The sequence below is a fragment of the Littorina saxatilis genome, linkage group LG4, assembly GCF_037325665.1.
Source record: "Littorina saxatilis isolate snail1 linkage group LG4, US_GU_Lsax_2.0, whole genome shotgun sequence".
Taxonomy (NCBI): Eukaryota; Metazoa; Mollusca; class Gastropoda; order Littorinimorpha; family Littorinidae; genus Littorina; species Littorina saxatilis.
In genome coordinates, this window is record NC_090248.1 from 35,531,167 (window position 1) to 35,545,193 (window position 14,027).

Here is a 14,027-nt window from a genome sequence, read left to right on the forward strand (position 1 = left end):
TTGACCCCTCCCCCCAAAATACAAACTAGTAGTCAGAAAACTCCAGATCAACATAACGAGATTCAAACTTATTGCTACAGATCTCCAACACTCACAGCTGTCAAGTTTGTGGCTGATGACGGTGTAGAGAGTGGTGGCCAGGTTGGCGAGAACGCGACAGGCAGCCTGTGCAACCACCGTGCTCTTTGGATGTGCCTCCATGGCCAGCGAGATCAGATCTATGGCCGACTCTCGCAGTGGGGCCTGAAACATGGACACAAGGTTAAATACAAGTACAGTCATCAAGGAAACATTGGAAGAGGCAGATACAGAGATCTGAATGAAGAAAAGGCATGCATTCACGTGCATTAGAAAATGGAGAGAGAAAGAGAGAGAGAAATAGAGAGACAGACAGACGGACATGTCATGATCACAACACAAAATTTGCATATTCCAGATAGTTTGGGACGCATTCATTAGAGTGATGTAGAATCATATTTTCAAAGCTTGACAAACAAAATAAGGCAACATCCCAAAGATAAAAAGGCCGGCCTTTAACACACCTTCTCTGTGATGGAGGGCTGGTACAGGGCGATCTTGGCCAGAACGTCCAGACAGTACTGCTGGACAGTGGTGGCCGATTTGAGTGCGGCCATTGTCCCCAGCACGGCACTGGTCACCTGACAGTCCACTAGCAACTGTGTGGCGCCAGGTATGTGGCTCAATGCTCTCAGCATGATGAGACTCACTGTCACCAAGCTTTCTGGGTCCTGAAAAGGTACAGGTAAAATTAATTATCACCTGACAGTCCACTAGCAACTGTGTGGTGCCAGGTATGTGGATCAACGCCCGCAGCATGATGAGACTCACTGTCACCAGGCTTTCTGGGTCCTGAAAAAGTACAGGTAAATTAATTATCACCTGACAGTTAACTAACAACTGTGCGGCTTAACACTTGCAGGATGATGAGACTCACTGCCACCAGGCTCTCTGGGTCCTGAAAAGGTACAGGTAAAATTAATTATCACCTGACAGTCCACTAGCAACTGTGTGGTGCCAGGTATGTGGATCAACGCCCGCAGCATGATGAGACTCACTGTCACCAGGCTTTCTGGGTCCTGAAAAAGTACAGGTAAATTAATTATCACCTGACAAATAAATAACTGTATGACGTAGGGTGTGTGACTCAACGCTCACAGCATGATGAGACTGACTGTCATCAGGCTTTCTGGGACCTGAAACGGTACAGAGACAGTGTAAGCTAATAACTGTAAACTATATTATCAAAGGAAAAATTATCTCATTGATAGTGCTTCTAACTTTCAAACGGGAGGTTTTGTGTTTGAATCCTGTAAGTGCATGGAAGATAAAGGAAGGAGCTGGACTTTTTTCCACTTTTTTTTGTTGTCCTTACAACAAATTTTCCATAAAGTCAGGCCATTGCACAAGACTGATCAACCATCTACAGTGCAGCAAGTTAATCTCAATACATCTACTACTGACCAGAAACTGCCTGAGGATTTCCCTGAGAAGTATGATGACGGCACCGTGGGAGGGTTCAGGAGGCTGGTCATCCTCGTGGCCGGTGATACTTTGTTCCTCGATCAGCCCAGTCAGGAAATGCTGTAAAATGCTGCGTCCATGGTGTGCCACTTCCTGTTTGTGCAACAACAAAAAGGTGAAGAGATTGTGATTTGCATGAACAAACACAAAACCTATCTCATTCTGTAAGCTTCTCGTAACACAGTTCCACAAATCAATCAGCAATAACTTTCTACTTCAGTCTGGTAAATGTTCACATTTGTTCAATTAGCTTCTACTAATAACTACTGATTACTAATTATCTAATGATAATAATTAGGGAAATAATTAAGTTAAAAATAATCAATACTCAAATAACAATGCTGTGTACACTGTTGAAACCAGAGGTGATGCAAACCCAAATGGGTTTATGTAAGAGGTCTGCACAATCTAACAAGTCCCGTAAGGCAATGTTGTTTTGTTGTTGTTTTTTCCCATCCACAAATGCAGTGAAAGAACACTTCCCTCCTGGCAAGCACCCAGCCACACACATACACACACAAGTTGTTACCGAGACTCACCAGCATAGCAGAGAAGATCTGATTGTGCAGGTCGGATGTGATGCGAGCGTCTGTGTGAAGTTCAATGTGTTTAGCCACATAGCTTGAAGCCAGGCTGGCCAACTGCAAAGCAAAACAAAACCAAAGCCAACACCAATTAGATCAGTGTGTTAAGGGAACACACACAGTTTTGTGTGTGTTTTGTTTGGTAACCCATACTGCCTAAAAGACAAACAGAATACAGGCCATCATAACTGGTCACCTAGAAATGTACAAATAATGCATACCCTGTATATATATATATGACATGGGTAGGTTAAAAGAAAAATTAAACAAGAAGAGCAAACGCTCGATCGAGTCACTTTCGCAGTTCTGAATATTATATGAGGCATCAGATGGACAGGAAGAAATTGCTATTCACAACACAATACAGATGTAAATAATTTGATGTAAAGAATAATCCTATAAAGTTTGAATCAAATCCGATGAATAGTTTCAGAGATATGATATTTCAATTTTTTTCCTTCAAGACATACCTGTGACCTTGAAAAAGGTCAAAGGTCACCAAAGCAGACGTCAAAGTGTAGAGGTCACTGGGAGTCACGTTCACATAAAATTTGAGCCCGGTCACTTTTATAGTTTCCGAGAAAAGCCCAACGTTAAGTTGTGTGTTGCCGAACAGAAAAGGCTAGTTATCTCCCTTGTTTTTCTGATAACGTTCGTAAAAGGCTACAGATGTAAATACTTTGATGTAAAGAATAATCCTACAAAGTTTCAATCACATCCGATGAACTTTGTCAAAGATATAAAATGTCTAATTTTTCCTTTGACGCTGACCTGTGACCTTGAAAAAGGTCAAAGGTCAACGAAACCATCGTTAAAGTGTAGAGGTCATTGGAGGTCACGACTAAACAAAATATGAGCCGGATCGCTTTGATAGTTTCCGAGAAAAGTCCAACGTTAAGGTGGTGTCTACGGACGGCCGGCCGGACGGCCGGCCGGACGGCCGGCCGGACGGCCGGCCGGCCGGACAGACTAACACTGACCGATTACATAGAGTCACTTTTTCTCAAGTGACTCAATAAAAAGCAGAAGGCAGACTGATGCTGCATTAAAGAAGGAAAACCAACAACAGAGGGCTGAAGGAAAAGAGAGGGGGATTAACCCTTTGCTTCCCAAACAGAATCATGCTGTCTCCTTTCCAGTTCCCATGAGACTTAACTGAAGGAAGTTATGAAGCAAGGCTTGCTGTAATCTGCTCAAGCCACACTGTCTTCCAATTTTGCAGATGATTGATGTGTCCATTACGGGATCTGCGCATGGATTACAGCCAAACCGGTCTATAACGACCACACAAAGAGACCCATCAAAAATGTTGGTTACAGACAGGTGGTCACCATCTAAAGGTGAATCACACAAAAACAAAAGGTCTTGGATCCTTTAAGGTGGTCACTGTAGGCAGGTGTTTTGTTTAGCAGTGGTCACAAGGGCACTTTTGACAAAATGTAGCAGGCAATCTTTATTGGGTGCTCAAGGAAGCATAGTGTTGAAGTGTTGGAGTGAAAATAGTTGGCTAGGGGAAAGGGGGGGGGGGGGGGGGGTGAGACAGAGAAAGAGCAGAAAAGAGAGAGGGTATACATACTTGTTCAGGTTTGCGCGTCTTTTTCAACAGCTCAGCATCCGTGCTTGGCAGTTCAATCACTGCCCAGTCGTTCGGAAGGGGTGGCTGCTTTCTCACTGACAACTGAAAATATGTCAATATAGTATTCAGATGTGACAATTTTATCTGTTAAACTGATACTGCCTGTTCAATTCCAAAACAGGTTCATATCTTATAGAAAAGAAAAGAAAAGAAAATCTCCACCCTCAACCAACCAGAGGCAGACAGGAATCGAACCCGGAATCTTCCACATCTGAGGCCAACATCCTAATCACAAGGCTATTACACCCTTCACATTAAATCAAATACTAATAGCATTTTAGCTACATCAGGCCTCTTAAATTCATGTTCTTGTTATTGTTAGATGGGTGCAATATGCTAGTAGTTAAGATGTCAGCCTTCCATGTGGAAGGTTCAGAGTTCGAATCCGAGGTACTCCTGCTGGGTTAAGGGTGGAGATTTTTTCCAATCTCCAAGGTCAACTTATCAATCAATCAATCAATATGAGGCTTATATCGCGCGTATTCCGTGGGTACAGTTCTAAGCGCAGGGATTTTAAAAAAAAATTTTTAATTTTTTTATGCAATTTATATCGCGCACATATTCAAGGCACACTGATTTATTTATGCCGTGTGAGATGAAATTTTTTTTACACAATGCATCACGCATTCACATTGGCCAGCAGATCGCAGCCATTTCGGCGCATATCCTACTTTTCATGGCTTATTATTCCAAGTCACACGGGTATTTTGGTGGACATTTTTCTCTATGCCTATAGGCAGGTTTCATGGTATTAGGCCATTTTGATAGTCTCAGATTTGCTTAGTCTTTTAAATCCATATCTGTGAGAATCTGCTGTATTTGTTGTATTAACATGCAAACTAGTTGTTGTTTAAATACTTTTTTGAAAATAAAAGTTGAAATTTTTGATAATGTGTTTATTTATGTGCGTGTGAATGGTGGCGATCGTCAAAATACGGACGGATGAATTTACTTTTGCCACAGCATCACTAAACAAAGAACTAAATTCCAACACACACATGCACAAGTATCAATGCTGTGGTGGTTGAGAGTGCCAGAACACATTGAAATGATTGTTTTTCAACAACAATCGATATCCATAACACAAATTCTAACTTATACTAGCTCCGCAAAAAAAATGTATGGGGATTCGGATCTGTCCGTCCGCATAGCGATATCAAGAGCATCGAAACTAATTGTGATTTCACAGGACAAAAACACAAGTTTACCTAATTTTGTATACTGTAAATACAAGTTTGTGCACCCTTGAAGTGAGTTATAATGTTGCCGAGGTCAATTTGCCCTTGATCGACGCACGGTGACCCGAGTTTCAAAGTTGCGATCCAGTCCGTCTAAACAATGTAACGATCGCCACATTTTTCTTTTCATTCAAAAACTAACCGTTTGGGGAGGAAGTGACCTCACGTTGTTTTACGTTGACGCTCGCGCTCGACAGAAAAAGACCGCAACAGTTTTTCAGTTAAAAAAATCGCAAAGTAATTACATTTTCTGAGGTTTTCTAGTGTCCGTCTAGTAACAATCGCCACTCTAACGATCGCCACTGAGTGTTGAAGTCACATTTAACTCCATTTTCGACTGTTTTAAGAAACTATTTTGACGCTCAATCGTCACGTTTCAGTGTCGAAACACGTACTGTGCATTTGCAATCAGCCGGTGTGTCCAAACTGAAATGCGAGTGATGCCTCGATTTGTGGCGATCGCTCACGTGGTTGACGGACAGAAATACCTTCTTAGGGGGTAGGGGAACAGTTACTCCTCCATACAATAATGGTGTTTACAAATGATTGCAAACTTGTCTCTTTATAAACTGTTCAGACATGTCTTCTCTTCAATAATTTTCAGTTTTGCTCGGTTTGTTAATCAGGAGCACCCTGCAGTAAATGTTTCATCTGTGACAATGCTCGAAATGTTGACGTAATTCCAATGCCCATATCCTTCTCTTGTTACCTCATCTAGCCAAAACCATTGAAGATAGAAAGACATTTATTGAACAAACTAGATGCACAACACCAGTCTTAACACGTTTTGGTCTTACATGTATATGAAAATATTGATGGCCAAGGAATGGTTTGAAAAAAAAGACGGTTTTTCCCTTCAAAACGGTCTAGGTCTGCCGGAAGTCGTATTTTTTCAAACCATTCATTTGAGAATCAATATTTTGATATACATACAAGAACAAAACTTGTTAAGAATGATGTGGGGCATATTTTTTGTTCAATAAATGTCTTTCTATCTTCAACGGTTTTGGCTATATGAGCTATATGCATGCATAGGATGACCGTATTGCTTTTTTTGCGTTTTCAGGGTATGCCGCTTTGCGCCTGGTTTTTAGATATAAATAAGGACCAGGACTATAAAAAAAATTACTGTTTTTAGTTGTAACAAACTCACTTTGTTGGAAAAACATGTCCTTTGAATTGTGTGCCAACATTTATTTTGTAGAATTTGAGTGTGTAAATAGTAAATTGCTGAACACAATACTGTGAAACCTGCCTATACAATTTTGCCAGGAAAGACCTTTTTGTCAATCGTGGGATCTTTAACGTGCACACCCCAATGTAGTGTACACGAAGGGACCTCGGTTTTTCGTCTCATCCGAAAGACTAGCACTTAAACCCACCACCTGGGTTAGGAAAGGGGGGAGAAAATTACTAACGCCCTGACCCAGGGTCGAACTCACAACCTCTCGCTTCAGAGCGCAAGTGCGTTACCACTCGGCCACCCAGTCCTCACACTTATGTGCAGACCTGCTCGAGTCTTATCCCCCTTCGTGTGCAGGCACAAGACCAAGTTGGCACGATAAAGATGCTGAGTTGGGTGGGTTATAGAAAAACTAAAACAACCAAGACACATCCCCCCAAAATGGAGTATGGCTACCTAAATGGCGGGGTTAAAAACGGTCCTACACTTAAAGACACGCTCATAGAAAAAAACAGAATGTACAAGGGAATTCAATCAATCAATCAATGAAGCTTATATCGCGCATATTCTGTGGGTACAGTTCTAGGCGCTGCAGTGATGCCGTGTGAGATGAAATTCTATACGGCCAGTAGATGCAGCCATGTCGGCGCATATTTACCTTTCACGGCCTTATTCCAAGTCACACGGGTATGGTAGACAATTATTAACTGTGCCTAAGCAATTTTGCCAGGAAAGACCCTTTTGTCAATCGTGGGATCTTTAACGTGCACACCCAATGTAGTATACACGGGGGGTGGTTCGGACACCGAAGAGAGTCTGCACACAAAGTTGACTCTGTGAAATAAATTTCCGCCGAACCTGGGATCGAACTCGCGCTGACAGCGGCCAACTGAATACAAATCCAGCGCGCTACCAACTGAGCTATATCCCCATGAACGCAGAAGATGAAGAAGTTTTTGTTTAAAATATACTCACAGGTTTAGCTTTGATCAGCCCTGGTCCATCCTCTCCACTGTGGCGCGTGGGTTTTGGTGGGGGCGTGGGGCTGATGGGTAAACCTGGCGTAGGCGGCAAACAGCGACGTCGTGGTCTGGCCAGAGGTCCGTCGGAAAATTCCAGTTGTTTGTCGCCAATTTCTATTAGGCTGCCTGTGGAGTAAAAGAGCGAGTGTATAATGTGATTGCTTGGAATGGTGTAGTCACTACTAATGAATACAAAGCGTTGAGTGCTTCGGAATATGGCTAATATGAGGTACACTGTGACACATAATACAACAAGAAGAAATACAACTGAAACACACAAATCTGAAAGCAATTGCATTGTGATTAAACAGGGAACATGAAACATATGTGAGAGTAAGTGGATTAACACATTTAGAACGCAGCAGAATAATCGATAGGACGATTGAGGCTGCTTAAAAGGATGAAGACGTAGACAAATGTGCATGTCTGCACACACACAAACAAATTACACAGGCTAATATATGCATATGCACGCAGACAGAGTGACAGACAGAAACATACACACATGCCACACAGACTCAGAATGTGAATGAAACCAATGAAGCCACCAGCATATCTGTGCATAATACACAACTCATATGATTCAACCTTTTTCTTCTGCAAGTCAGGTTATTGTCAGAAATCAGAGACAGTTCAAACTATTTTGTAAACAGGCTGACAACCCTCATCCTAAAAGTCCCAGGTTATATATATATTCTTTCTCAAAAAGCTGTCCTTAAATAACATAAAAGACAGCAACAAATACATGTATTAATAATCTAATCAACATCATATGCAGCCATAGTAGTAAGTAGTATCTTAATTATGTGTCAGTAGTCCAGTACAGATTGATGATTCACACTGATCAGACTACATAAAATGGGATACATATCATTCCTATACATTTACTTTCATGCATGGACACCCAATTAAGTGATGTCACACTCACTATTGGTTACAAAAAACACCAGTTACTGATTAACCTCTATTTTTAGAACATGTGTCAGTGTCACTGATGATTCAGGCTTTTGAAAATAGAACAAGTCGCGTAAGGCGAAAATACAACATTTAGTCAAGTAGCTGTCGAACTCACAGAATGTAACTGAACGCAATGCAACGCAGCAAGAACGCGTATACTCGTAGCATCGTCAGTCCACCGCTCACAGCATAGGCAGTGAAATTGACAAGAAGAGCGGGGTAGTAGTTGCGCTGGGAAGGATAGCACGCTTTTCTGTACCTCTCTTCGTTTTAACTTTCTGAGCGTGTTTTTAATCCAAACATATCATATCTATATGTTTTTGGAATCAGGAACCGACAAGGAATAAGATGAAAGTGTTTTTAAATTGATTTGGAAAATTTAATTTTGATAATAATTTTTATATATTTAATTTTCAGAGCTTGTTTTTAATCCGAATATAACATATTTATATGTTTTTGGAATCAGCAAATGATGGAGAATAAGATGAACGTAAATTTGGATCGTTTTATAAAAAATTTTTTTTTTTTACAATTTTCAGATTTTTGAGTCACTTGAGAAAAAGTGACTCTATGTAATCGGTCAGTGTTAGTCTGTCCGGCCGGCCGGCCGGCCGTCCGTAGACACCACCTTAACGTTGGACTTTTCTCGGAAACTATCAAAGCGATCGGGCTCATATTTTGTTTAGTCGTGACCTCCAATGACCTCTACACTTTAACGATGGTTTCGTTGACCTTTGACCTTTTTCAAGGTCACAGGTCAGCGTCAAAGGAAAAATTAGACATTTTATATCTTTGACAAAGTTCATCGGATGTGATTGAAACTTTGTAGGATTATTCTTTACATCAAAGTATTTACATCTGTAGCCTTTTACGAACGTTATCAGAAAAACAAGGGAGATAACTAGCCTTTTCTGTTCGGCAACACACAACTTAACGTTGGGCTTTTCTCGGAAACTATAAAAGTGACCGGGCTCAAATTTTATGTGAACGTGACTCCCAGTGACCTCTACACTTTGACGTCTGCTTTGGTGACCTTTGACCTTTTTCAAGGTCACAGGTATGTCTTGAATTCTTCAGGTATGCATTGTGTTGTGAATAGCAATTTCTTCCTGTCCATCTGATGCCTCATATAATATTCAGAACTGCGAAAGTGACTCGATCGAGCGTTTGCTCTTCTTGTTAATGACCAAAGTCATTAATTAATTTTTAAGCCACCAAGCTGAAATGCAATACCGAAGTCCGGGCTTCGTCGAACATTACCTGACCAAAATTTCAACCAATTTGGTTGAAAAATGAGGGCGTGACAGTGCCGCCTCAACTTTCACGAAAAGCCGGATATGACGTCATCAAAGACATTTATCAAAAAAATGAAAAAAACGTTCGGGGATTTCATACCCAGGAACTCTCATGTCAAATTTCATAAAGATCGGTCCAGTAGTTTAGTCTGAATCGCTCTACACACACACACACACAGACAGACACACACACACACACACATACACCACGACCCTCGTATCGATTCCCCCCTCTACGTTAAAACATTTAGTCAAAACTTGACTAAATGTAATAAAAGCAGAAATATAAATGACTTAAGCGTGATATTCAAAGAGTCATCACAATCAACACCTCGAATAGAATTAATCTGCAAACTTTCTTTCTTTATTTGGTGTTTAACGTCGTTTTCAACCACGAAGGGTTATATCGCGACAGGGAAAAGGGGAAGATGGGATAGAGCCACTTGTCAATTGTTTCTTATTCACAAAAGCACTAATCAAAAATTTGCTCCAGGGGCTTGCAACGAAGTACAATATATTGCCTTACTGGGAGAATGCAAGTTTCCAGTACAAAGGACTTAACATTTCTTACATACTGCTTGACTAAAATCTTTACAAAAATTGACTATATTCTATACAAGAAACATTTAACAAGGGTAAAAGGAGAAACAGAATCCGTTAGTCGCCTCTTACGACATGCTGGGGAGCATCGGGTAAATTCTTCCCCCTAACCCGCGGGGGGTATCTGCAAACTGTAACACCCTGTTCACACACACAGACATTGTGACACACACTTGGTTCAGACACTCCTTTTTTTCCAACAATCAATCCAATCCAACATTACAAGTGGCGAGTCTAATAAATGTCTCTGCAAATTAAATCCAGGCCAAATTGATGTTATTTGCATGGTAGTTCATAACCGTACCCCAACATGAATCAAATCCATCTCTTGGCACACAATATATTTCTTCCCGTGGAAAAGTGCATGCACAATTTTATTGATTTCTGAAAACTATACGGCCTGCACAATGATAAAATCTTTGTTTTGGGTGTGGAAGTAACTGATACGAGGAAAAGCCAAGGAGATTTTCCTCACAAAGTTTAACTCTAACAATGAGGCCTGAAAAGAGAGTTCAAGATGAGTCTGAAGATGTTGTCAGTTTGGTAGTATGTACATGTATCCTCACATATGGAAATGTATGTGTCACTATGTGTGTGCATGTGTGTGTGTGTGCATGTGTGTGTGTGTGTGTGTGCATGTGTGTGTGTGTGTGTGTTAGACTCACTTAGAGAGAGCGAGACAATCAGAGAGAGACAGAGGCCAACAGTCAGACACAGAGAGAGAGACAGAGAGAAAGGTCAGTGACAGACAAAGAGCAAGGGGTGGGATCCTGCCAGGCAAGACAGAGAGACACACAGAAAATCGTTCAATCGTTCAATTGAATTGTGCCATGTTCGAGGTATTCACAAATCACATACAGTACACAGAGTTTCTTATCTGTCTGCTACAAAGAAAACATGATCTAATCACTCTACTTCTGTCCACACAAAACTCTGTCACTGTCATCATCAGTACAATCATGTAATCCCGTATTTTCGGGTATAACAAGCCGGCAAGACATTAACAGTGAAAGTCTCCATTAACTTAAGGCTAATGTGTACAAGAGAAAGTGTGTTGCAGTAGTAGTACATTCATTACTGCCCATCTGTCGCATTTTCACATCCACATATAATGTTAAACAAAGTCTATCACACATAAAAGCATATGCTGATAAAGATACCACATGTTATTTCTAACCGTGTGGAATACACCCAGTCAATACTAGGGGCCTGAGAGAGGTTTCTATTATTCAATGCGTAAACATCAATCACATATATATATTTGTCATCATTTTCACGAGTTTTCATTCACAAGCACCTGGGAAATAAATGTCATGTTCCCCAGGCAATAAATCGAGGTGGTGAATGGGTTTGAGCTTTCAGGTGAAACGTGGATTGTCAAAGTAAAAGCCAATCAGGCTGATTGTTTGATGTGTGGAACCATCGCGGCTTTGTATTTATGTTTCCGAGGACAACGATTGTAAGCATTCACTCTCAAAAACCCAATCAATGTTGATAATTACCGCGGCGACTCATGGTCAATTTGCAACTTATCTCTGTAATCGCAAAGTCCACAACGAAAAAGAAAAGAAATATGTTCAACACTTACTGAACTCACACGTATGATCGCAGCTCTGTACATTTTCAGACTGGAAGAAAAGCGTCAACAAGCTACGTTTGACGTCACATACAAGGTTGACGTGTTATCTCGAGCTACTGTGACGATGCTTTGTGGTCCGGAGTTGGATTCTAAAAATTCGTCTCCCTGTGGGTTATTGTGCATTTTGTTGCACAACCAAAATGATGACAAAAACGATGTTTGGTGGCTTGTCGTCAGACCAGCATTTTGTTGTTGGTCCTCGGGGAGCATATCGCCTTTTGTCTCATATTTATCAACCGCGGCCTTCGGCCTTGGTCGATAAAGATGAAACAAAAGACGATATGGTCCCCTTGGACCAACAAAAAAGCTGGTCTGTCAACAAGCCACCAAACATCTTATAATATTCCTAGACTGTTATTCCACCTGTTACTCATTCCCAAATTAAAACCAAATTGTAGGTTTCATCGCTGCGTTACTGCGCGGCAGCATACTTTTCAAACTCTGCTAAATTTAGTTATTTTTCTGCAACCTGCAAGAAGCAAGTAAGGAAATAGCAAAACTTAGAGGCTAAGCTGGATTATGTAAGGCACCTGTACTTCTGCTGCAGGAGATTTGCAAACTGGTAGAAACATGGCTCCCATCCTTCCTCAAATACAGTGTATCTTTCAAAACAAGCCTTGTTGTGCAAGTTATCAGGCAGGCAGATGCATCTCACGGTTCTTTACAATGCATAACTTGATGATTCTTTAGACTAGAGTCTGCGTAAAGAACTATAAACTGGAAAAGTTGTACTGAATAACCCTCACAGCAGAGGAAACACAACAGTTAAATGTTGGTTTCTGTAGATTACAGGAACACTCAAGCAAGTAGTCATACTTTAGATGAATCCAACTCAGGCCAACCTGTTCATATAACGCACTTTCAATTTCAGTTGTGACTAGGTAAATGTGGCTATTACATTACACATGCGAATCAAATCTTGAACATTAGTCACTTCTCTATCTGACACAACCTTGATTTCTGTCATGTATGCCTTCATTTATCAATGTGTGCATGAAACCCTCTCTCTCACACACACACACACACACACACACACACACACACACACACACACACACACACACACACACAATCTCACCCAACACACACACACACACACACACACACACACACACACACACACACACACACACACACAAAGGGATACAGGCACTTCAAGCACACCTTCTTCAGCAATGACTTCCGTACAGCTTTATAAAAAAAAAATATATTAAAAAAAACAGCAGTAGTTTCACTAATCCTCTGAACTTCTTGTCCTATCATGACTCACTGAAAATGAAACTTAAATGAACACTCTCACATACACATTGCCAGGAAAGTACTCTTGCCTTTCTCAACAACAACAAAAACCAACAACAACAAAATCATATCCTTAAGAAAGAGAAAGAGAGAGAGAGAGAGAGAGAGAGAGAGAGAGAGAGAGAGAGAGAGAGAGAGAGAGAGAGAGAGAGAGCTAAAAACGATCAGCCAATAAAAGAATGAATGCTTAGGCCAAGAAGCAGTAGTTTTCCATGTAGTACAATACGTCCCTCTCAAGACATCTTATTTTATCCCATGACCTGCCTCTTTGTCTCTGTTAGCTGAGGAGGTGATTATTCTGGATAATCCATCCCAACCATTTGGATAATCCATCACAACCGAGTCTTGAACTTACCTGTCATTGGTCATCGTCTTTGATCTCAGAGTACAGCTGAATAGTTTATAGAGGTCATCGTCATATTTATCATTAACTCGGGGACTATTTTCTTCAGCAAAATGATTGAGATATTCTGCGGTATAAAAGTCGAACTCACGTTTAGCTAACGCTCTCCATACATTTTAACATTGAAGAAATAAAGAAAACAACAAAGAATACACATAATCTGCTGGGGTGAAAAGAGTTGGCTGAAGCGGTGAGAGAGAGAGAGCGACAGAGAGAGAGCGACAGAGACACACAGTGATTCAAGGCGCATAACACTAGTACTCTTCATAGGCGCTTAGATCAATCCCGACAACAAAATCCTGATTCAAAATCCTGAGCGACGAAATAAGAATTAAACTAAAACAGTATGCTTACAGTTTTGTTCATTTGCTATCGCTTTTAGAGCATTGATTGCTAAATCTGGTTCAACAGAACAAGGCTGTCCTGTCCCATCTGTCGTCTGGTGCAGATCTATCGTCTGCTTACAGAATCTTCGGCAACTGAAAAAGTTTACCAACAACATGGAAATTGCCACTTACAAAGTTAGAGATACGGTTAAAATAAAAGGTGGCGAAGGAGGTCAGATCTTTCGCGTGTTATTTTCAATTTTAAAGTTAACAACGGTGTCTTAAGGTTCAGGTCATGCATGC

General features: G+C 40.9%; 1 protein-coding gene across 2 annotated transcripts in view; it reads right to left on the reverse strand.

Annotated features, from left to right (window-relative positions):
- LOC138964601 (uncharacterized) overlaps positions 1–14,027 on the reverse strand; it is a 57,642-nt gene that overhangs the window by 24,073 nt on the left and 19,542 nt on the right. For both annotated transcript variants that reach the window (XM_070336602.1, XM_070336601.1), the window contains exons 3-8: positions 7,159–7,331; positions 3,703–3,804; positions 2,082–2,183; positions 1,483–1,635; positions 543–749; positions 96–243 (exon numbers count right to left, since the gene is read on the reverse strand). In XM_070336602.1, coding sequence (XP_070192703.1) covers positions 96–243; positions 543–749; positions 1,483–1,635; positions 2,082–2,183; positions 3,703–3,804; positions 7,159–7,331 — 885 coding nt within the window. The remainder of the gene's footprint in view (positions 1–95; positions 244–542; positions 750–1,482; positions 1,636–2,081; positions 2,184–3,702; positions 3,805–7,158; positions 7,332–14,027) is intronic.